Source organism: Cyprinus carpio, chromosome A5, assembly GCF_018340385.1.
Source record: "Cyprinus carpio isolate SPL01 chromosome A5, ASM1834038v1, whole genome shotgun sequence".
Lineage (NCBI taxonomy): Eukaryota > Metazoa > Chordata > Actinopteri > Cypriniformes > Cyprinidae > Cyprinus > Cyprinus carpio.
Window position 1 is genome coordinate 37,367,378 of NC_056576.1, and position 24,521 is coordinate 37,391,898.

The 24,521-nt window shown below is 36.0% G+C and overlaps 1 protein-coding gene across 1 annotated transcript; it reads right to left on the reverse strand.

Annotated features, from left to right (window-relative positions):
• Positions 1 to 604: 604 nt before the first annotated feature.
• LOC109087462 (terminal uridylyltransferase 7-like) lies at positions 605 to 23,943 on the reverse strand. Its single transcript, XM_042757425.1, is given in 25 exon segments — positions 605 to 934; positions 2,181 to 2,247; positions 2,343 to 2,395; positions 2,481 to 2,635; positions 3,235 to 3,350; positions 3,682 to 3,773; positions 4,061 to 4,108; positions 4,987 to 5,164; positions 5,979 to 6,056; positions 6,387 to 6,500; positions 6,650 to 6,739; positions 9,338 to 9,441; positions 9,764 to 9,821; positions 10,602 to 10,702; positions 11,394 to 11,480; positions 16,389 to 16,539; positions 16,820 to 17,062; positions 19,805 to 20,133; positions 20,207 to 20,384; positions 21,762 to 21,884; positions 22,009 to 22,135; positions 22,575 to 22,600; positions 22,603 to 22,646; positions 22,873 to 22,924; positions 23,809 to 23,943. Coding segments are annotated over 25 exon segments (2,814 nt in total). The 3' UTR covers positions 605 to 869.
• Between the last annotated feature and the right edge of the window lie 578 nt (positions 23,944 to 24,521).

The window sequence follows — 24,521 nt, forward strand, 5'->3', positions numbered from 1 at the left end:
ATTCCCAAAGTGTCATATTCTGAACTATAATACTATTATCTGAAAACACTGTTCCAAATATGATATCTGTGTGTTCTGAAAAAACACTTAATTTTTCAAAAATGCGAGAGTTTATTTTATTTTATTTTTTTTATATCAAATGTCTTCTCTCACCATTAAAACGAACTGGAGAAATTGACACACAGGGATGTAAGAAAATGTAAATATAACACAAAACGCAGAGACCTCACTTTGACAAAAATTCATTTATTGTCAAAAAAAAAAAAAAAAAGGGTTAAAAGACCAGAGTTAAATTACTAACATGGAAGGAATTCGTTTTGTTTATTGGCACTGAAGCAAATGCAATGTAGGCAATGGAGCCTTTTTCTCAAACATACACAATTCATTCAGCAAAAATGAAGTACTAATATAAACTATAAAATAAAGCAACTAAAACCAAGCCTAGACAAACTGAAAAAGCACAATGAACAGGCAGTAATATCAGCAGAACTGTGAATGCACAGACCGCAACCAGCATTTCTTTATGTACAATTTATACAAAATAAAATGCTTCACACGCACAAGACGCACGACTGTGCAAATGTCTCACTAAAACTATTCAAGCAAATTTAAAGCACAAATTGAGCCTACTATCTAAATTACGAAGGTATCAAACTGGACTTTTAATTTAAAAAATAAAAATAAAAACGGATCAAATGAGGAACATCACGTTCATTCCACAATTAGAAAAAAGTAAACTAAAAATTAGACACCGATACAAGGCACATTAATCAAGGTGTTCTAACTGGGGTTTATGATAATACTGAGCTCGGGCTGCTGTAGATCCAGAACCGGCCCACTTCAGCCTGGAGCGCCTCTCTTTAGATCAGTTACTTGTAAGGGCTCCACTTCTCCATAGACGCATTTAATGACGCATGTCTGCTGGCAAGACTACCTACAACATGATAGAGAAACATGACAACAGGACATTATCAGTTACACACTGAGCAAAGAGCAGCTGCTCCTGTTTCTGATGTTTGGAGGGTTGCTCCGAGGACATTGCCAGTATTAGACTCAGAACAGAGAGAGGGAATTCTGGGTCAATTTTTGTCACAGAAATTACTTTGGGAAAAAACAATATATTTTCACAATTTTGGGGGGAATCAATGTTGTGTAAAATTTATATATGAACAAATCCCTCGGTAAAAACCTTCAGAATATAGACAGGAATAAATATGTAAACTTCGGTGTGTGTAAGTGCCACTGAAGTGGAGATTTATGGCTCAGAGTTGGAGAAAAAAAACTTTAAAAATATGCATTGTAATTGAAATCTATTGACACAAATAGATAAAGTGCTTTAAAAGAAACACTTAACAGTGTCTTCTGGATGTTTTCTTTCCATGAGTCTGAAAAAACACTTTATGAAAAGCCAAAAAGCCCAAAATCTAAAAATTGACAGGTGCATGAAAAAACTGTGTTTTTGCCTGCAGTGTCTGCCCTTAAATGGTTGTGTAAAACAACACCCATTTCACCTTGTCAAGAACAGCTCTGTTCACAGCGAGCCGTTTCGGTGCATGTCTCTAAATGATAAGGAGCTACTGCTCACCCCGCCCCTCTCTTCTGTTTCTTGTGTATTCAGTGGCGCGTTACCATCAAAAACAAAACTAATCCACTGAAAGTTTGACATCACACTGCTCAGAAGATCAAAGCGGCTTGATGATCGAGACTCTTTAGGTTTTTGGGGGATTAAAAACAAAGGAGTGAATGGATTTTTATCCACACACTGCTAAGACAGGTTTATTTTGCACCTGATGTCCCCTTTAAGCATCTTCGGGTTTGCTGTTCATAAAGAGATCTAGTTTATGGGGTCAATAAAGTAGACAGGTGCAGGTCACAAGAAAACACATTTGGATTTGAGTTTATTATGGGCTCGTTCCTATCTGCTGTTTTTTCTAGTAAGATCTGGCAACACAAATGAGTCGATATGTGCCATTAACAGCTAGTTGTTCAGTTTGATTCTGAGTGTAATTGCTGTAAACGTTAATACCACTACCTGCATTTTTCATCAGCTGATATAGTTGTCAATCCTGACTAAAAGTGAACTGACAACTGAATTTATCTGCAGTGTGTACGTGGCCATATACACAGAATTAAACACTAACACATTCAGCACAGCACAAATCACCATGTAGTGCGCTCACCTGCTTCGGGACCCAAAATCATCCTCTTTGCTTTTGGCTTCTTTCTCCTGTCCTGCTGAGGACTGTCCTGCAAACACACGAGAACCCACCTGAGCTCTTCATGTTGAGCTCCAAGACAAACTACAGTGTTAGCACATAATGAGAAGTGTAAACGAGACATACTACTCTGTCCCTGTCTGACGCAGGGCTTCTTTGGTGTGTGTTTGGGGAGGATTCTGCAAAGAGAGAATGCATGGACGTCTATGAGGAGATTCCTGCAGAACTAAATCGTACTTTAAAGAGTGCGATGAGCGCAGCTACCTAAAGATTTGGCCAGCAGGCAGTCTTTCTTGATGTGAGTGCTGGAGCCGCACAGATAACAGCACTTCTCCTCTCTCTGCCGCCACCGTCCAGCGTCCGTCATCCCTCTGCCATCGGCTCTGTTCACATCACGTCCATCAGTGTCACGTCTCTGTCTGGAAACAAATGAATCAACAACGACCGAAATCAGACTATAAGCATCCAATGTCTGATTTATTAAGGTTTTATTTTCATCTTAACGTGCAAATGTGCACTACATTTAAAAATTTGGGGTCATAGTTGTTTTTCTATGTGAATATATGTGGACATATAATTTATTTCTGTGATGCGCAGCTGTATTTTCAGCATCATTACTCTAGTCTTCAGTGTCACATGATCTTCAGAAATCATTCTAATATGATGATTTGCTCCTCGAGAAACATTTCTGATTATTATCAATGTTGAAAACAGGTGTGCTGCTTCATATTTTTGTAAAAACTGATTTGAAAACTGATGAGAACAGCATTTATTTGAATCAATTTAAATGTCTTTACTCTCACTTTTGATCATCTGAATGCGTCCCTTCTGAATAAAAGTATTCATTTCTATAATAAAAATCTTCCTGATCCCAAACTTTTAAACAGCAGTGCATGTTCTTTATGGATTATTATTTATGGAAGTGAATGAAACATGTATTTTGCACATGTAAATACAGTAACTTCACCTTCTATAAAGGTAAAAAAGATCTTCTACAACAGATCTTGTGCTGAATTACCTCTTCCGCATCGGACAGTCTTTCATAAAATGCCCAATCTTCCCACAAATCCGGCAGCAGCGGTCATTGGGTGCTAGCTTGCCCTCTGTCAGCACCTCTGGGTCAAAAAAATACTCCTGCAAACACAAGACAGACATTAAGTACAATGACTTGTGAGCTGGTTTACAGAATTTGGTAACATTTTAGTTTAGGGACCAATTCTAACTATTAACAAGTTAATTATTAGCATGCATATTGCTATTATATTGGTTGTTTATTAGCATTTATAAAGCACATATTAATGTCTTATTCTGCATGAGCATATTTTAGATCCAGCGCAATACCTAAAATTAACAACTACCTTACTATCTATGAAGAAGCAGCAAATTAGGAGTTTATTGAGGCAGAAGTGTGGTTTGGTCCCCAAACTAAAGTGTGACCCAGATGGTCAACATAAAGGACACAAACCATTTTGTTGGGATACTCTGGAGGGAAATCTCTGACGGGGGAGCCGAAAACTCTGCGGGCGTTGATGAAGGCCTTCATGATGAAGCTCGCCACTGCAAACAGCCACACGGAAGAAAACATGCATGCATGCGACTGCATTAGACCACAAGATATCAAGACATGGGTCGTTTTCAAAAAAGCCTGGGATGAGTAACAACAGTCAACAACTATATATTTATAAATGCACTTCGAACACAAAAAACTTGCACATGCAGATATTAATCTGAACTGGTTTAAACAATCAAGCTCATTGATGGATAACAGCAGCTAAACACAGGTGTTTCATCTGAAGATAAACTTTAATAAAGCTTTAAAAAAACAACACAAAAGCATGCCATACTTCTCCGTGAGAGACCAGCTCCAAGATTGTGACTCAAATCAAAGGGATCTGAAAGAAACACACAAATTAACAACTACGATCTTGCAACACATACAGCGCTGAGGAATGCCAGTTTTAAAGTAATGCACTACATTACTCCTACTTTAATTATGCCATAAAATATGTGGCTTTCTGTCTTGCATTTTATCTCTCAAAATGAAGCATGTCATTTAACGTTAATTCTGTAAATGATTAGATGTGCAAACCCTAATTTATATAAATGTGTATAATAAGTAAAATGCAATAAAAAAAATGTAATATTTGGAATGCAATACAAATTCTATTGCATACTATAATAATGTCCATTTCTAAAAAGTAACAGCTCTCACCCACTGTAGTGGAGCGGTGACGTAATATTATTCTTGTATTGTGAATTTTTTGCATTTTTTCAGTAATAATATTTTTCGTGTTTTAAATGCATGCACATTACTGTGAAGAGCAACAGTTTTAGTTGGTGGTAAAGGATTTACAAAATGACTTTTAGATCGATCTCTTCTTGCAGGACTCAAGAGATGTGGATTCGGACAGCACTTAAATTACCACACGTCCTTGATGTCTGTCACAAAACAGGAAGTAATTCGGCTGAAGTCGGTAAAAAAAAAATCAATAGCAATAAAGAGCAATAAAAATCACTGACTAGCTAAGTATAAAGAATAGCGAAGTTACCTTACGTCCCCATAAGAAACAAATACAAAAGGTACATATATTTGTACCAAAAGGTCCATTTTAATACCTTAAAAGTACATATAAGAACCTAATAGGTACAAAAGTGTATCTTTTGAAAAGGTGCCGCCCCAGTCACAGATTTTGTACTTTTTTTTTCTGAGAGCGTAACAGGTTATTGCTGCATATTCATAGGTTCTTTGTCTGATATTCAGCACTCTTACCCTCGATGGCGAGGTGTTTGGAGGTCCACTGCTTCTTGAAGGTGGTGAGAGGCTCTTTCCTGCGGATGCAGACGACAGTCTCCTTGAAGTCAAACGTCTCGGTGTAAAACTGCAGCAGCCCAAACCACAGCTGGCCCACCGACTCCTTATTCTTCTTGTACCCCGGCCAGTATTTATGCTGAGGATTCAACAACAACCCCAGACTCATTGACTATTAAACCACAAGTTCAAGGAACACACACACAAAAAAAAAACTGGAGAAAAAAAAAAACCTGTTTCCACTGGATGCTTTATGACTGTCCTTTTTGAACTAAATTTGACCACGGATGAAACACACAATATTCCTCAGGCCTTACAGAAATGTGGTTTCAAAGTTAAGTTGTATTGACACAGATAAAAACTTTGACTCCTCCCACTGTTAATAAAATCACATTTACACTAGTGTACTTACTGCACTCATCAAAACTGCGCTTTTAAAAGTAGTCTATAATTCTCACTAAGGTTGCATTTCTTTATTAAAAAAATACAGTAAAACAGTAATATTTTGTAATAATCAGAAATGTTTCTTGAGCAGCAAATCAGCATATTAGACTGATTTCTGAAGGATGACGTGACACTGAATACACCTGAAAACAGCTATTCTAAATTGTAATAATATTTCACATTATCACTGTTTTATTGTATTTATGATCAAATAAGTCAGCTTCGGTGAGCAAAAGAGACTTGACTAGAAATGCACACTAAAAATCCAAGACTTTGAGGACTCTTGTAGGGTTGGATTAGAAGATTGCACAAGCAAAGTTATTACACTAGTCTGTTAAAGTATGTAAAATTTATTTGGTGTTTTTGTACAAAAGCATAATTTGGGATAATAAAACTCATATAGGAGCCAAACTCCAGTTCAGATTCACTTTTACACATTATGTTTAAAACATCACACTATAACACTTTAAAATTACAATCAGCTATTCTATTAAAATAATCTCACTCACCAAGTTCTTCAGATCACTAAAGAAATGTACATCCCAGCCATCGACAAGAACTACAGGCTTCTTCTCCCCAACATACATCTACAAAAACATACACAAAATCACACACAGTCCTACCAAAATACAGTAGTTTAGGATGTAATATAGAAGAATACACACAAAATGACTTATAAATAATCATAAATGTTCCATTTATTTACATTTTTACCTTTCATTATTTATGCTGAAATATATCAGGATTATGAAAATATCTATGGATTACTTCACTTCTAAATTATTCTGAATTTTTGGTGTTCACATGTGCTTGTATATTAATGGTTAAAGTACTGCATTAAGTGTTGTAACCTTGTATTTGAATCATTTATTACAAGTAACTGTGATTAAGAAAGTTATAACGGTCCAGAAAGACACCTCTTGGAGAACTGGGATAACAGGCGGGCTTCTTTGTTGAAGGAAGTACAGCACCATTAGGGTGTAGGCATATGAAGACAGACTCCCACGGGACGCATCGCCAATATCACAGACCTGAAAACACAAAACATCGCTGTGATGCATCTCACTGAACCCAGTGCAGAAGCTCTTCTCCAAAGGCAGCTTTCTTTCTCACTCTAGCTTCAAGCGCAGCCACTGATGTGTAACATCTCTTCGACATTTAATGAATGTGTCAAACTCACTTTAGCGAACACTTTCATGACGTAGCAGAGGATCTTCACCCGAGCGTCGATCGCAGCGTATGATGCCAGTAACTGCGTGTTGTGCAAAGCCTGAGGAACATCAAATGGAAAAATCTCGGTTGCTGTTCATTTGAGATTATGTGCACTTACATCAGAGGCTAGTGAGTAATATAAGGTTAACTACTTGGACTTAATATGAGTTTAAAGTGAGGTTTAGGGTCAGTACCTTGTTGTTATACAAAGCACTCACTGTAATATGTAACACTTATCACTGTTTTTCACTTAAATATATATTACATGAAAAATATTTAGTAAATGTACAAAAAAAACAAACAAAAAAAACAGTTATAACTGTATAAAAACCTAAAACAAACATTTCGATGTAGATAAAGACTGTGACCTGAAATTCAGCACATTTACAACAGAAAGACCAGGAGAGTAATACTGATTAACTGTGCAAATAATTGCATCTAACATTAAAATTTGTGATCATAAATACATTTTAACAATAATTCAAGATAATATATACAAGACAATATATTAAATATTTGATATTTTAAATATTTGTTTGACATCGTTTCAATATGTAATACAAATGAAAGCCTCTATCCACTGATCCCTATGAAAGCCCGTATACGCCACTGAATAAAAAATAAAAACTTTTTTTCTCAGAACTGCATGATATAAACTCATAATAAAGTCAGAATTGAGAGACAAAGTCACAATTGTGAGAAAAAAGGCAGAATTGCAAGTCTTTATCTTACAATTGTTACTTTATATCTCGCACCTGTGACTTTATATCTCGCAATTGTGACTTTATATCTCGCAATTGTGACTATATCTCGCAATTGACTTTATATCTCGCAACTGTGACTTTATATCTCGCAACTGTGACTTTATATCTCGCAACTGTGACTTTATATCTCGCAATTGTGACTATATCTCGCAATTGACTTTATATCTCGCAACTGTGACTTTATATCTCGCAATTGTGACTATATCTCGCAATTTACTTTAAATCTCGCAACTGTGACTTTATATCTCGCAATTGACTTTATATCTCGCAACTGTGACTTTATATCTCGCAATTGTGACTATATCTCGCAATTGACTTTATATCTCTCAACTGTGACTTTATATCTCGCAACTGTGACTTTATATCTCGCAACTGTGACTTTATATCTCGCAATTGACTTTATATCTCTCAACTGTGACTTTATATCTCGCAATTGACTTTATATCTCGCAACTGTGACTTTATATCTCGCAATTGTGACTATATCTCGCAATTGACTTTATATCTCTCAACTGTGACTTTATATCTCGCAACTGTTACTTTATATCTCGCAACTGTGACTTTATATCTCGCAATTGACTTTATATCTCGCAATTGTGACTATATCTCGCAATTGACTTTATATCTCGCAACTGTGACTTTATATCTCGCAACTGTGACTTTATATCTCGCAACTGTGACTATCTCTCGCAATTGACTTTATATCTCGCAACTGTGACTATCTCTCGCAATTGACTTTATATCTCGCAACTGTGACTTTATATCTCGCAATTGACTTTATATCTCGCAACTCGCAACTGTGACTTTATATCTCGCAATTGTGACTTAATATCTCGCAATTGTGACTTAATATCTCGCAATTGTGACTTTATATCATGTAATTCTGAGAAAAAAAGTCAGAATTGTGAGAAAAAGTCAGTCAAAATTGCAGAATTGTTTTTATCTCGCAGTTGTTACTTTATAGCTTGCAATTGTGACATAACTCGCAATCGTGACATTATAACTCGCAACTGTGACTTAACTTGTAATTGTGAGTTTATACAACAAAATTGTGAGAGAAAAAGTCAGAATTGCAAGTTTTTATCTTGCAATTCTGTGAAAGAAAGTTAGAATTGTGAGATAAAAAGCCGCATTAACCTTTTTTTTTTCAGTGGCGGACACAGGCTTCCAAAGATCCCAAAACTGAAGCCTCTATAAAATTTATTTTGGGGGATATAAAGAATTTTAACCAGTCCTGCTTTTTAATGCTAGTTAGAAGTAACGATATTAAGATGTCTTTAATGTGATCCTGATCTACATATAAATACTTGATTTGACTTGATTGATGAACACAGACATTCACTTCAAACAAACAAAATATATCTGAAAGACAAATATATAAAGAATAATATGATATGGTAATATAAAATGACTCTCGTAACTTTACTGAATTAATAAGCATGAAATTAACAAATGTGGTGCATGTGGAAAACTTATCTTTAGAGAGCAGAAGTGGGAATAACTAGCATAAAGGAATTTATTTTACATACAAACACACGGCAAGAGCTAAATTATGAAATAATGAACAAATCTAAATCACAAAAGCAATTTATTTACATTTCAAAAATCAAGCTTTAGATGCTGCAGTGGCTATTTAATGACGAGATGTCCGACCAAATTAAAATCTGTAATAAAAAAAAAAAAGAGATTTTATGAGCGCAGGGGTTTGAAGAAATCCAAACAAGCAGAGTACTTGTCTTATGACAAAACAATGTTTAAACGTTTGCGATAAGGAAGGAACTGTCCATCATTTTTGCGGAAACCACATGATAAATATGTAAAGAGGGCTCTCTTCTTAGGAAAATTAGCTCTATAAACAACTGCGATACTGTTGTGTCCGGTTTATTCTCTCACCAGTGTATTGTACAAGCTTATATCTCCCTCTAGTCCAGTTTTGGTGTGGTAAAACTTCACAATTGGGACTTTTGCAGTAGTAATAGGTAGGATGTTTCTCAGGCCTAAAATGAATGGATAAATAGACATGGCAGAGGCAGAGAGAGATGGGGTGTAAAACAAAACCACTGATTTATTTGAACAACACACATTTCGAGTAAACGGAGGTTGCCTGAAGCATTCAGACAGGCTCTTTGTCATTTCATTAACCATTCAGAAGATTAGAGGTACGGAGAGAGCACACAGTGTAGGAACAATACAGTCTTTTCTTTCCTAAAAGTCTCAAAACTCCATAATAAAGCTCAATTTCATTCATGAACACTGAAGTGTAGTGTAAACAACAGGCAGTTTCAGAATTACTGTCAAACACTGAGACGGAGAGCTTACTGTGGTGTTTCCGCAGCGCTTTAGCCAAACTCTCGATAACAGCCATAGAGTCCAAACCCTGTGAGAGGAGCCAGAATCACACACGCAATCAATGCAAAACACAGGTGCAAACAGGGTCTAAAAGAGCTTAAATATAGGTTTAACAATCCGTTTATCTGGTTGGGTAAGATTTAGTCACGTTTTTTAAAACTGGTCTTATTTGCTCATCAAAGCTGCATTTATTTGATCAAAAATACAGTAAAAACAGTAACATTGTGAAATATTTTTGCATTTTAAAAGAACTCTTTTCTAAGTGAATATCTGTTCAAATGTAATTTATTTCTGTGATCAAAGCTGGATTTTCAGCATCATTACACCAGTCTTCAGAAATCATTCTAATATGCTGATTTGCTGCTCAAGAAACATTTCTGATTATTATCAATGTTGAAAACAGTTGTGCTGCTCCATATGTTTGTAAAAACTGCTATATACAATTTTTCAGGATTATTTATAAATAAAATACTATTTATTTCCACTTATTTAAAAACAAAAATTCAGTTCAACCATACTAATATGCAAAAATGACTTTAGATAAATAAGATAATTTATTTCACATTTGGGGTGAAAGGGCTTTTACGTTTGGCAAAAATATAACTTTTTATATTAAAACAAAGCAGCAAGCCCAGCCCAGATTTAAAAAGTAACGCAAAAGTAATGTAACGCACTACTTTCCATGTAAAGTAACTAAGTAGTGTGATTAATATTTAATGTATTGTTATGCATTACTTTTAAAAGAATCTTTCTTTCCCCAGCACTGGTCATGAAGACCTGGTATAATTGTAGAAATAAGTCACAGTACCTCCGCTGTGTCCTGGCCTTCTAGAGTCATACAGATGTCCAAGTCACTCTGTTTAAAACCAAACCCATTCTTGGATGAGCCGAACAAAACCAACTTGGCACCTGTTAAAAATACACATTAATGAATAAGCATCTGTATAGTTTTCCCATTACATATGTGTCAAATCTTCTGACTTCTGATTGGCCTTTTCCAGAATCAGAAGAATGTTAACACACACACACAATGAATTTGTCTCAGTGACAGGAGCCTTTAGTGCAGAAAAAGTACAGACATGCATAGGGATAAAGGCAATGGTTTGAGGAAGTTCAACTCCAAAAGACTGAATCTGATGATTTAAAATCATAAGGCTGAACTACAAATAATCCTTGTCCATCAGTTTGACTGAATGAGCTGTAAATATTCCTTCATATTCTATTTTAGAAGAATAATAACGGTTGGTATTTCAATGTGACTTGGTATAAGAAGCTCTTTTCAGTCCACTGCATTCTTTTCCTCATGAGTATTTCCTTTATGTGTAATGCATTATAAAAGCAGATTTGATGCCTTGTAATTCACCTCATAATGCATCAAATGATCTCATGAATAATTGTAACCACTTATCTTATTCATTGTTACACCTTTAGAAAGTATAAAACACGTGACAAACAAATATTCCAAATACCATACTGCATTTTAACATTAGTTACAGTTAATTATAAAAAGATATAATGCATTACAACCTGCATTATGAATACCTTTATAATGCATAAAGGCTTTATGTAAAGTGTTGCCAAATAGTTTTTTCGTACTTACCTGGCACTTGGCATCTCAGGAAAGTCTCGAAATCTTGCAAAATATGTTCTCTGACTTTCACCTCCACATCATCTGGTGCAAAGTCACCTAAATGAAGTCAACCATTTTTATAAGTCACTGAAACTATATGCAAACAACAAGTGCAAGCTAAATTTCAACATTTGTTAAAAAAAAAAAAATAATTAAAAAAGAATCTAAAAGATGAATACAGCAATGTCAAATTAACACTGATCAATTCAAGTTTATTTGTATAGCACTTTTCACAATAGGGTTAAATGGTTAATCATGATTCTTTTCCCCAAAAATATAATCAAGATTATTGATCACGATTATTGTCACTTTTTACATTTCATTAAAATTATTAAGCACAAATTAAGCTAACGTCAACTTGCATGGTTTGCTTGCATGGTAATGAGAAAAGCTCTGATTGGGGGATTTAATCTCTTGACATCTGGCAACCGTAACCAGGAAAGCTTGTGGAGGCTTATTATTCTCGTGCAGTGACACAACGAGCTCGCAAGAAACGAATTTATTCTTGTTTAAGACCATTTAAAAATAAAATATTACAGCGATTGCACACAATCCACCCATTAGAACAAACCAAGAGCTAAAAGTGGGTGTTTTTCAGCTGTTGAAGTGTGGAAAATGAAGGATTTGCGTCAGCTCTTTTGACAGCGCGAGCCCGCGCGGCTTCTCGTGCAGTCGCACTACGAGCTCACAACAAACGGGGTTTATTCTTGTTTAAGACCTTTTAAAAGTAAAATATTACAGCGATTGCACACAATCCGCCCATTAGAACAAACCAAGAGCTAAGAAGTGGGTGTTTTTCAGCTGTTGAAGTGTGGAAAATGAAGGATTTGCGTCAGCTCTTTTGACAGCGCGAGACGGCGCGGCTTCTCGTGCAGTTACAAAACGAGCTCGCAAGAAACGAATTTATTCTTGTTTAAGACCATTAAAAATAAAATATTATAGCGATTGCACACAATCAACCCATTAGAACAAACCAAGAGCTAAAAGTGGGTGTTTTTCAGCTGCTGAAGTGTGGAAAATGAAGGATTTGCGTCAGCTCTTTTGACAGCGCGAGACGGCGCGGCTTCTCGTGCAGTCGCAATACGAGCTCACAACAAACGAATTTATTCTTGTTTAAGACCTTATAAAAATAAAATATTACAGCGATTGCACACAATCCACCCATTAGAACACACCAAGAGCTAAAAGTGGGTGTTTTTCAGCTGTTGAAGTTTGAAAATGAACGATTTGCGTCATCTATTTTGACAACGCGAGACCGCGGGGCTTCACAACGACCTCACAACAAACGAGTTTATTCCTGTTTAAGACCTTTTAAAAATAAAATATTACAGCGATTGCACACAATCCACCCATAAGAACACACCAACGGCTAAATTCAGATTTTTGTGAGCTGGTATATTGTGAAATTGAATGATTTGCAGCAGACTCTCTGACGGCTCGAGACTTCAACACTGGCATGGGGAAAAAGGTCTACATACTGAAACTACAGCCTTTTACATTAAAACTCTCCAGTGAATCAGTACAAAACAATTAGAAGAATATATTATAGAGATTAAAATGAGTGCTTGTGAGATATTTTTTTGTCTTAGGCCAGAAAAAGACATTGCATCGATCTCTCGAGTTACAGACTGTTGTAACTGTTGTAATTTTGTCATCATTATATAGTTTATGTATTATAATTCCAAAATACAATTTAGCAACTCACATAGTTATCATTCATCACTGCTTAAAAATGTAAGTTGAAAAATAAACTCTTAAAGCATGAAATAAGATACAGAATCAGTAAATTCGATTTTAATGTGGGTATATTATCAGTGAACTAATCATTAAATATTTGTAATCATTCATAAAATTTTGGCCCCTTTCATAATGATGTTGTTCAGAAATGAAGGCCACAATGCTAATGTTGTCCACACGATGGCGCCACAGGATAGAAAATACTTCAATATCTTTTCAAAGATTTTAAAATGTTCCATTTATGTGCATAAGTATAAAATGCATATACATGCATTCTATTTTCATAAACTTTAATAAAGCCCAATATAGTATTTATGCAAAAACTGTAATCCCCTAAGTACCATTACGTTTTTTTCTTATTTTAATAGTATTGACAACATATTTATCAAGTTATCACACATAAAGTGAAGAAAAGAAACTATATTACTTATCTATTTTCATATCAATTTTCACCTTGACTTAAACCACATTGTTTCTTTTACCTTCTGTGTTGTTGCATACAACACTTCAGTTTAGAGGACTGGGAAATAGCAAACAGGGGGAAAAGGCATGACTTATTTCGCATACAGCTAGCCAAAACTGTTGAAACTGTTGTCATAACCAAGGCTTTTTATTGGAACAGAAAACAGCAAGGGTCCATTGAAAAATACTGTAGGAAGTTTTTTTTTTTCCACCAAGGCAGCTCAAGAAGGTTGGACGCACAATAACAGTGGCTCTTTTGGCCCAAGGCCAAGCCAACATCAAAGTTAGTTCACTAACTTTACATTCTAGTTATTATTATTATTATTATTCTTATGAGACTAAAATTTCTGAATGCTACTCCTCCTAGAGCTTTCAAGCTAGAACCACCAAACTCAGTCCAGCTCTTCAGACTGATCTGACTTAGTGTGCTATATCTTTTTAGGACTGATCCGACTTATAGTTTTCATAAAAATGAAGATTAAAAATCATAAAAAAAAAATCCCATAGACTTGCATTGAAAAGCCTCTGCTCAACTGGAACATTCCGTAAACTCCAACTGTCAAAAATTCAAATCTAAACACACTGAAGCCCATTAGACTCAATCAGACTTACCTTCTATATACTATTACTAACCCATTCAAACTCATTCAGACTCATCTATCTATCTATCTATCTATCTATCTATCTATCTATCTATCTATCTATCTATCTATCTATCTATTATCTGACTGTTTCTATCTATCTATCTATCTATCTATCTATCTATCTATCTATCTATCTATCTATCTATCTATCTATCTATCTATCTATCCATCCTAGCAACATGCTAATAATGTTAGAAACATGCTAGTCACATGCTAATCATGCTAGAAACATGCTAGTCACTTGCTAATCATGCTAGAAACATGCTAGCGACATGCTAGTCACTTGCTGATCATGCTAGGAACATGCTAGCGACATGCCTGTAACTTAAAAATCATGCTAGCGACATGCTAGTCACTTGGAAATCATGCTAGTGAAATGCTTATCACCTGCTAATCATGCTAGGAAAATGCTAGTCACTTGCTAATCATGCTAGGAACATGCTAGTCACTTGCTAATCATGCTAGGAACATGCTAGTCACTTGCTAATCATGCTAGAAACATGCTAGCGACATGCTAGTCACTTGATAATCATGCTAGAAACATGCTAGCGAAATGCTAGTAACTTAAAAATCATGCTAGCGACATGCTAGTCACTTGGAAATCATGCTAGTGAAATGCTAATCACCTGCTAATCATGCTAGAAACATGCTAGCGACATGCTAGTCACTTGGAAATCATGCTAGTGAAATGCTAATCACCTGCTAATCATGCTAGCAACATGCTAGTCACATGCTAATCATGCTAGAAACATGCTACCGACATCCTAGTCACTTGTTAAACATGCTAGAAACATGCTAGCGACATGCTAGTCACTTGTTAAACATGCTAGAATCATGCTAGCAAAATGCTAATCACCTGCTAATCATGCTAGGAACATGCTAATCATGCTAGGAACATGCTAGTCACTTGCTAATCATGCTAGTGACATGCTACTCACTTGGTTATCATGCTAGGAAAATGCTAGTAACATGCTTATAATGCTAGAAACATGCTAGTGACATGCTAGTAACTTGCCATCAAACTTAAAACTTTTTTAAACATTTCAAACTTTTTCAAACTCTCTGGTCAGGCAACAACTGCTTAAAACTTTCAGGCTAGGCTTTCTCAAGCCAACCTAAAGTTTGTCTTTACGAACTTTTTTGTCTAGTTACTAATGCTACATAATGTCCAATAAAAATTAAATGTTTTCAGGATAAATAAGCAGAGGCCACTTGCTTGAGGTTTTAATTTGAAAATTTCAAATTGAGAGATACATTTTTCCCCAATCATTTCATTTTTCAATATTAATTTTTCTTAAAAAAAAAAAAATAATAATAATAATTTATGCAATACTGAATTAAAACGTTTCTTTCTAAAGCTACTTTTTGTAAGGTCTATGCAATACTGTTCTCATCTAACAAAATTATGATTTTAAAATGATCTTCTGGGGTAAGTTCCAAGTCAAAATTTATGTGCAATTCATTTGTCATTAATTCAATTTATTAATCGGTACATCATGTAATTCATTAGATTACAAAACATTATCACCCTAATTACAATATTAGGGACGCACCGATATGAAAATTTTGGCCGATACCGATAACCGATATTATTTATTTAATTTTATTTTTTTTAAAAACCGATAAACAATATGTTGGCTGATAAATCTCTATCCAAATTTTTATATACTTTTGAGAGCCTGATTACAAAAAAGGTCTCATCATTAAAAGCCACATCCCAAACACTTCAACATAAGCAGCCTAGTTTGAACAGTGTACATTTTAAAAACAGTTTTACTCTCCTATTACCAAATTTCATCATAAAAAGTCTTACAAATAAATAAAATAGTGCATAAATAATGCAAACAAGTTGTCTCAAGTCAAGTGTTTCTGAAGGACATAATGCATTATTTATCGCTTTTAAGATATCGGACCGATACCGACAACAGAATAATTAAGCATTTATCGGCCGATACCGATATGGTGGCTGATATATCGTGCATCCCTATACAATATAATAAATATAAGCCTACAGACATCCACAATATTCTTCATTCTCTGGTTTAGTTCACAAAAATAACAACAACTAAAAAGGAATGCCTGGAAAATCGTGTTTTGCTGAATATATTGACAGAGTACTTACAGTAGCATTGCTCACAGACTTCATTGAGGATCTGGAGGAAGTCTAGGGTCATAAGTGGAAGGGGTTCCAGCTCCACTCTTTTGAAGTCCTCGGGACAGTCCTGTTTCAAATGCCCATCGCTCTTACAAAGACTGCATATCAGAACGGGGGGCTAACGGAGAAAATGAAGGTTAGTCTGTCAATAAATAAGACAGAGAGAAGATGTGCTGGAATGGCTGATGCAGGAAGTTATTAAACGTCGAAATTATGAATAAATGTCAAAAGAAATATTTTCATATTTAATCAACTTTCTCAACAATTGCTCAACAAGAGCAGCTGAATATCTCGCAACAATGACAAACCTTTTACTTTTTACTACTAATAACACGAGTGGATGGATTCACACAGACTTAGTAGCCATGCATATGAGGTAAAAAAAAAAAGCATTTTACCTTGCCATTACTGAAAAAGCGCTTGCTGAAGACAAACTGAAAGCCTTCAGGAGCCGTCTGAGGAGATTCAGATTTGGTAAGCTCGGCTTTGGGTTTGTTTAGGAGAGACGCTGCTTCCTCTGGATCACCCGCATCAGACCCCCCATCATCACTCATCTCCCGCTCGAACGGGAAGATCTCATCGCCAGAATGATCACATCCAGATCTGTCCAGCTCTATGTCTTCATCTTCCTCATCTTCACCCTATAAATGTTCATTTGTTATGTGTCAGAGGGTCACTAATGCAAAAACAGATTCTCCACTATTTTACAAGACCATTTAAGCTGAAATTACACTGCAAAAGTGTTTGTGATTATCTTTGTCTTATTTTAACTGGAAAACAACCAATTTCCTTAAAGGGGTCATCAGATGCCCATTTTCCACAAGTTGATATGATTCTTTAGGGTCTTAATGAAAAGTCTATAACATACTTTGGTTGAAATTTCTCAATGGTAGTGTAAAAACACCCTTTTACCCTGTCAAAAACAGCTGTTTTCAGCACACTGTTCTCGTCCATGTTGCTTTAAATGCTAATGAGCTCAGCTGACCCCGCCCCTCTCTTCCGTTGGGTGACAAACAGACTGTAATCTTCAGCAGCGAAACTTGCTAACCAGCACATATTAGGAAAGGCGATTTGCAAAGATTCATAAAAAAAACCCTTATAATCACTTCTACTGGAGATGAAGCTGGATCACGAATGATTCGCACGAAAATAGACACATTTAGGCAGATCGGGGATCGGCGCATTTCCTTCAAAAACAAAAGTAACATTAATCCTCTGCATCTTCAGCGGCTCAGATGTTGGGAGTAAATGATGACTGCTATGTTCATTATTACATCCAACAAGAAAACACCTCAGTCACTTAATCGGAGACATTCTTGTCATCCCCTGCACCGGAGTCGACACACAATGGTGGACAGCTCTCAGCTCACTCAGGGCGGGTCTAAGGCAAGACGGCCCTGTCAATCAACTATCGTGGGAGGGGCCTGTGCAGAACTACGTCATTCTGACAGGAATCTCAGAGCAGCCTGAGAAATGGGATTTAAAAAAAAAACCACTGGGTGGATTTTTATCGTTATAGGGTGGATGTCTACTAGTGATGCGCGGGTCGACTCATAACCTGCGGAACCCGCGGGTCGGGTTGGGGTGGGTAAAGAAATTGGCACTTTATTTGCGAGGCGGGTTGGGGCGGGTCATTAAAAACAAAATAAAATAAAATCCATGCATGTTGTGTGCAATTCCCTATAGCCTATTTTAAATATTTGGAATATATATTTTTATGGCGTTATTTTACTGACAAATGTCGAGAGCACATTATTGTAGCACAAAAGCACATTAATAAAATGCGTGATCGCAAATCTCTCCGCTCGCACGCAAATTTTCTTTGTTCTTGCACAAAACCGGACTACATTATATTCTATGGGTTTTAATGCATTTGCAAACAATGTAATAACATGTCACTATCACTATCATATCATAACTGTATATTCACTGTTTAAAAAAGGGTGCCATTAAATGTATAGCTAATATTAGGTGGATTTTCATGGAGAAAAATTCTGAACTGAATTCAACACTGGATTTAAAAATAAATAAATAAACAAATTAATTAATTAAACTCCCAATAAATGTCCAAACAGCGATGCAATTAGAGCATTTATTGTTACATAAATTTATATATAGAAGTACATTAAATTGATTGGTTGATAACTTTTGACAACGTTTAATTCAGGTGCAAAAAGAATTAATATCTACAGTGTATGAGCCCAGAGAGATTTGAGCGTGCACAGGACACAGTTTGATCGAGAGGAGAGACACGTTTTAATTGCGAGAAGTGTTTTTGTCTAGAGTATCTTTTATTTGAGAGTGCCTATGGTTTTGTGCGTGATCAAGAAAATCCGCGCACGAGCGGAGAGATTTGTGCTCACACATTGTTTTAATGTAATTTCGCGCTACAATAATGCGCTCTCGACATTTGTCAGTAAAATATCACCATATATTTTAACATTTTATTAGGTTCTTTGATAAGGTTACAATACGAAGGTCTACATAGCAACGTAAATTGCGTGATGTCCCCGCGGGTCGGGTCGGGTCAAGAAATTTTACTTTATTTGCTGTGCGGGCCAAATAATTTCAGAAAAGCAGGACCCGTGGGTTGGAAAAGAATATGACCCGTGCATCACTAATGTCTACACACACTTCCAACACACATTTATGTTCAAACAACAACAAAAGTGAATTTCGCATCCGATGACTTTTAAAACAAGACAAATTTACCTAAGCAGCTCACATTCATGAAAAAAAAAAGATATTTTTTCTTGAATATAATTTTGCTTGACTTTTCTGGACTGTTTTGGGTAAAATCATATTACCACTCAACCAGTTATTTTAATATTATTTATGTACTATTCTAGTATTTCTTTTCTGAATATTTTGAATTGGCTTTTATTTTTATATCATCAGTTTTCATTTTAATTTATTTAAGCTTTAGTAATTGTGCTATGTGCTTTTGTCTTTTTTAAATATTTCTATTTAGTAATTATTTTAATTTTAGCTTTAGCTTCAATTTTATTTCAGTTAGTTGGCGAGTTAAGTTTTCATCTAGTATGAAAAAAATATTTTTTTTGTAATTATTTTTTACTTCAGCTTTATTGCAATTAGCGAAAATGATTTAGTTATAACATGATTTAGACAATAACAACATTGCACCCATATTACATTTAAAATCTGTTGACTTAAAGCAATGTTGAATTTTATAGTAATGAATTTGAACAGCCAGAGTTTGTTCATCTGAAAAGTGGCTAAACTCACTGCACGAGGAATAAAAAGAAAACCTCAAGAAAACCAAATAATTGGTTTAGGTTTAATTACTTCTGCTATGTGCTTTTGTCTGTTTATTAGTTTTTTGTTTTTTTTTTAAGATCAGTGCATTCACGCTCATTGCACACCTCGGTCTCCAGGTCAGACTCGGCGTCCTCCTCCTCGTCCGGCTCCAGCTCAATGACGCAGTCAGAGTCTTCCAGCTCTTCAGCGCTCTGCGGACTGGACCTCACACGAGACCGCTTCAAATCCACTTTCGGGCTTCTCTTCACCGAATCGACATGATTCGCAGCTCTCACAGATCTGCCAGACTGACTGCTTGAACTGAGCTTCCCTGCTGTGCTTTTTGAAGGAGAAGCGAAGTACTTGTAAGTTGTTTTGAGGCAATGCACCAAATACTCAAACATCATCTGACTATTCAACATCCGAGCCACGTTCCTCTGGACGGCGAACGGATCTGAGAAGAAAACAAAGATGAGTGTTGATCTGATTCATATCTAAACATATAAAGAAATGACTAGATCGCATACCTTCTATTGCAATCCTCTTTTTGGGCCAGTCTTTCAGATCACGCCACAGGTCACCGTTTGTGCGCACGCTAATGACTTTCTCAGGTATTTGGAATTCCAGTGAATAATACCGTAATAGCTCGATCCACAGCTTCCCTAGCAGCACAGAAGGACTGCGGACTTTGAAAACCAGTGGACACTATTGAAGAAAAGACAAATCACAACTCAGGATTTTGTTCAAACTCTTTTTGGCCCGACCTCAAAGTTGCCTTCAAATCAAACGCTGTGACGTACAGATCAGGAATGAGAGGCTCACCTTCCCCCCTTCTTGACTTTATCTTGGGACGAGTCGCTTGAGGTCTGATCAATATACCCAAAGCACATGTCCTTTTTTCAACCCCAGTTAAGGAGAAACTCTTCAGTTTACTCAGGGGCAAAACCCTAAAACAGAACACAGCATTAGTCTCTGAATCTTACTGTAGGCCGCTTCAAAAATCAAACGTTACCTCACAATAAAAAATAAAAAAAACTTCGTATAAAAACTGGCACAATAAACATCGGGGATAAACTTTCTAAATAATCTTGTTTAAAGATAGATTTCATCCAGAATTGAACATTTGATGTTAAATAACTCATTTGCTCAAGGAATCCAAGATATAGGTGACTTTATTTTCTTTTTTTTTCAATAGAACAGTAAAGAAGATTTTTATTTGGCATTTCATAAAACGCACCAGCTTTTGAAAATAAAAAAGCATATCAGGCAACACAAAACTTATACTCCTGATGATACATAGAGTTCTTATGAAGTGAAACGATCAGTCTGTGCAAGAAACTGAACATTATTTAAAACATTATTACCTGAATATATACGCAATTATATTATTAAAGCACCCAATAATGACGTGAAACGTGGATGTTTTTGTACATCTACAGCATATAAAGTGAATAAACTAGTCTTAACCAACAACGAGAAACCATGTATTGTTTGCAGTTTCTTGCACAGACCAATCGTTTCGCTTCACAAGACCTCAAATACATAGTCAGGAGCCTGACTTGTGTTCTCTGATATGCGTTTTTTTGACTTTGACTTTCACAGTGACAGTCGCTGCTGACTTGCATTTTATAAATCCCCAAAGAGCACGGTTTCAGCGAATCTTCGATGCCTGAGGGTGTGAATTATCAGCGAATTTCATTTTTGGGTGAACTATCCCTTCAAGTTTTGTCTCTCATTGGTGTAAATCCCATATTGTTGTTTATTACAAGGCTCTCTGAAATACTTGCATGTGATTGGTCAACTGCAGTATTCTGTTAATGATTGTACAGATCATTAAACTATTTAATTTCAGCTTCAAATGCAATTTTCTCACATTCATTCACTGATTCGGTGAGTAGATGTGTAGTAAGTGTGTTAATTACTGCATTGGTCCTAATCACCGTGTCATGGCTGTGTTTTGCTATAATGGCCATCTGACTGCACATTATCTCATGTTACCTCTTCATAAGGTTCCAGATGCAATAATCAGGCATTGGTCCTATAAACTTTTATCAACTGTTGCATTAATGTTGAATCACACACCACAGATTCGAGGTATGACCGGTAAGACGGGTTTTCTTTGCATCGCTGCAGGAAGCTGATGACCATGAGGGGCAAGCAGTAGGATGGAAGTCCACCTTCGTCCATCTGGTCCACACAACAGATCTGATTCACACAAACAAATCACATTTCACAAATGTTAAAAAAATAAAGGAACATTAAAGAGACAAATACTATTTTTTTTTACCCTACATGCTACCTTCTGAATTAAATAGCACATCAGTCTCACCTTAGCCCAGTATCTAAAGCATACGACCAGCGGGACGAGTTGTGGCTCCAGATTCGCCAGCTCAGATAAATATGCTGTTGTCAAGCATGCACTTTCATTGCCTGCGCTGACTTTGCAGATCAGACCGCTTTGGAGATAAAAAAATAAGTAAGTAAATAAATAAATACATACATAACATATGTAAGATGTTTTAATGTTTTTGAAATAAATCTCTTATTCTCACCAAAGATGAATTTAATCAAAAATACAGTAAAAACTGAAATATTGTGAAATAGTTTTTAAGATGTTTTAAAAAGAACTGTTTTCTATGTGAATATATGATCAGATGAATATATGAAGCTGAATTTTTCAGCATCATAACATTACATCGTTTTTATAAGTATAAAGTTCCAAAAGATCACTTTTGATCAATTTAATGTATGCTTGCTGAATGAACGTATTAATTTCTTTATAAATATAAAAATTACCTTACTGACTCCAAACATTTAAATGGCAATGCATACACACATTTAGAAGCAGGGTAACTTCATTATATACACTGGAACAATAAGCAAGGAAACGCAGACCTTGATTTCTCTTTGCACACGACTACAAAGGCATCCTCCGATGGAAGTCTCCCTCCACACTGACAAACAGAGCTGTGGAAATGAAAATAAAACAGTCATTTTATTCTGCATTGGTGGTGCTTTATTGTAAAATGCTTATAAAGTTATGCTAAAAAGTATACATGTATGATATTACAATCCGCATAGAAAAAAAAAACAAGTATGAGTGTGTCTCTAACTCTATAGCCTGCTCTTTTTCACCACAGCCGATGAAAACACTGAGGAGTTCACTTTCACTGCTTTTCAACTTTCAACTCACCACTTTTAGAGAGATGCTCTTGAGCCACAAGCAGAACATCAGGATGCTGGAACTGATGAGAGATGATTTTTTTCTTAATTACAAAACACTTACTGACCAAACTTCACATTTTTTTGTAAAACATGAGACCAAACATTCTCAAAAACTGGACAACACTTGGGTGTTTGAGGAAAGGAATCTTATCAAATACATATGCCATAGTTCATGTGTTTGCTATCAAAGTATAAACACAGTGAACTGAGACACCACATGTGAACACATGTCAGTGATAATTAGCCGTCTGTCAAGGGTTTGAGCCGATAGTATCTCACCTTCTGAGAGGCACAGCCTTAATAATTGATACATTACTTATGATGCCTATAATGACTGAAAAGGACCAATGCTAGGTGTACGAATGTAGTTAAACAACTAGTTTAAATTAAGGAAACAATGATGAAATAAAAATTACCCATTTTAAATGTTTATATAAATCTAAAATGTAACCCTGCAGCACAAAAGCAGTCTTAAGTCTCTGGGGTATATTTGTAGCAATAGCCAAAAATACACTGTATGGGTCAAAATTATGGATTTTTCTTTTATGCCAAAAATCATTAGGATTTTAAGTAAAGATCATGTTCCATGAAGATATTTTGTAAATTTCCTACCGTAAATATATCAAAACTTAATTTTTGATTAGTAATATCATTGCTAAGAATTAATTTGGACAACTTTAAAGATGATTTTTTCTCAATATTTAGATTTTTTTACACCCTCAGATTCCAGATTTTCAAATAGTTGTATCTCAGACAAATATTGTCCTCCTAACAAACCACACATCAATGGAAAGATTATTTATTCAGCTTTCAGATAAATCTCAACTGACCCTTATGACTGGTTTATGGTATATAATATTAAAGATCTATTATAGTGTATTTCCGACAAGCACTTTCTACTCACATGGGATGGAAACTTCACATCAATGTTTACATCAGAGTCTTTGAAGCCAAACTGTGTGCAGGAAGATCCGTATAACCTGAACTGGCAATCTGCAGAGGATCGTGAACACAACGCATTGAGGATAAAGGATCCCATCGAGCACTGAGTTTAACCGCTGAGCTGTCACACACCTGGAAGGAATGAGGACGAAGGACTTCCCCTCGACCAGAGCGAGGATGCTTTGCCGTTGTTTCAAATCCTGAGCGTTTAAATAATCCGACCTCAGCGACCACACGGGTTGGGGAGTGGGGGGGTGGAAGCTTCCAGTTGCGGGGGTGAGGCTGAGCGAAAGACACTGGGCTCTTTTCCCGGAGGAGGGATGTTCCATTGTGGCAGCAGCGTCAGCTTCTGCAGCTCCTGTGAAGACGAGACGCACTTTCAACCCTAAACGACAGGCACTGATGTCCCTGAGCCTAATCCTCTTCGTCACGACTCCTTACCTTGGCTTTCCTTCCTGTGGGGTCCTTTCTCGGATGTGACCGAGCGCTGGTGACACGTCATCACAGTACACCTTACCCCGATCACATCTGAACTTCAGGCTGACGCTTGACTGATAACAACACAAGGAAAGAAACCAAATCAGATTATGTGAAGAAATAAGAATCAATGTGCATTACGTTTCAGAAGTGACAGTCACTTGAGCGGTGGGGGACATTTTCAACAAACTTAAATTT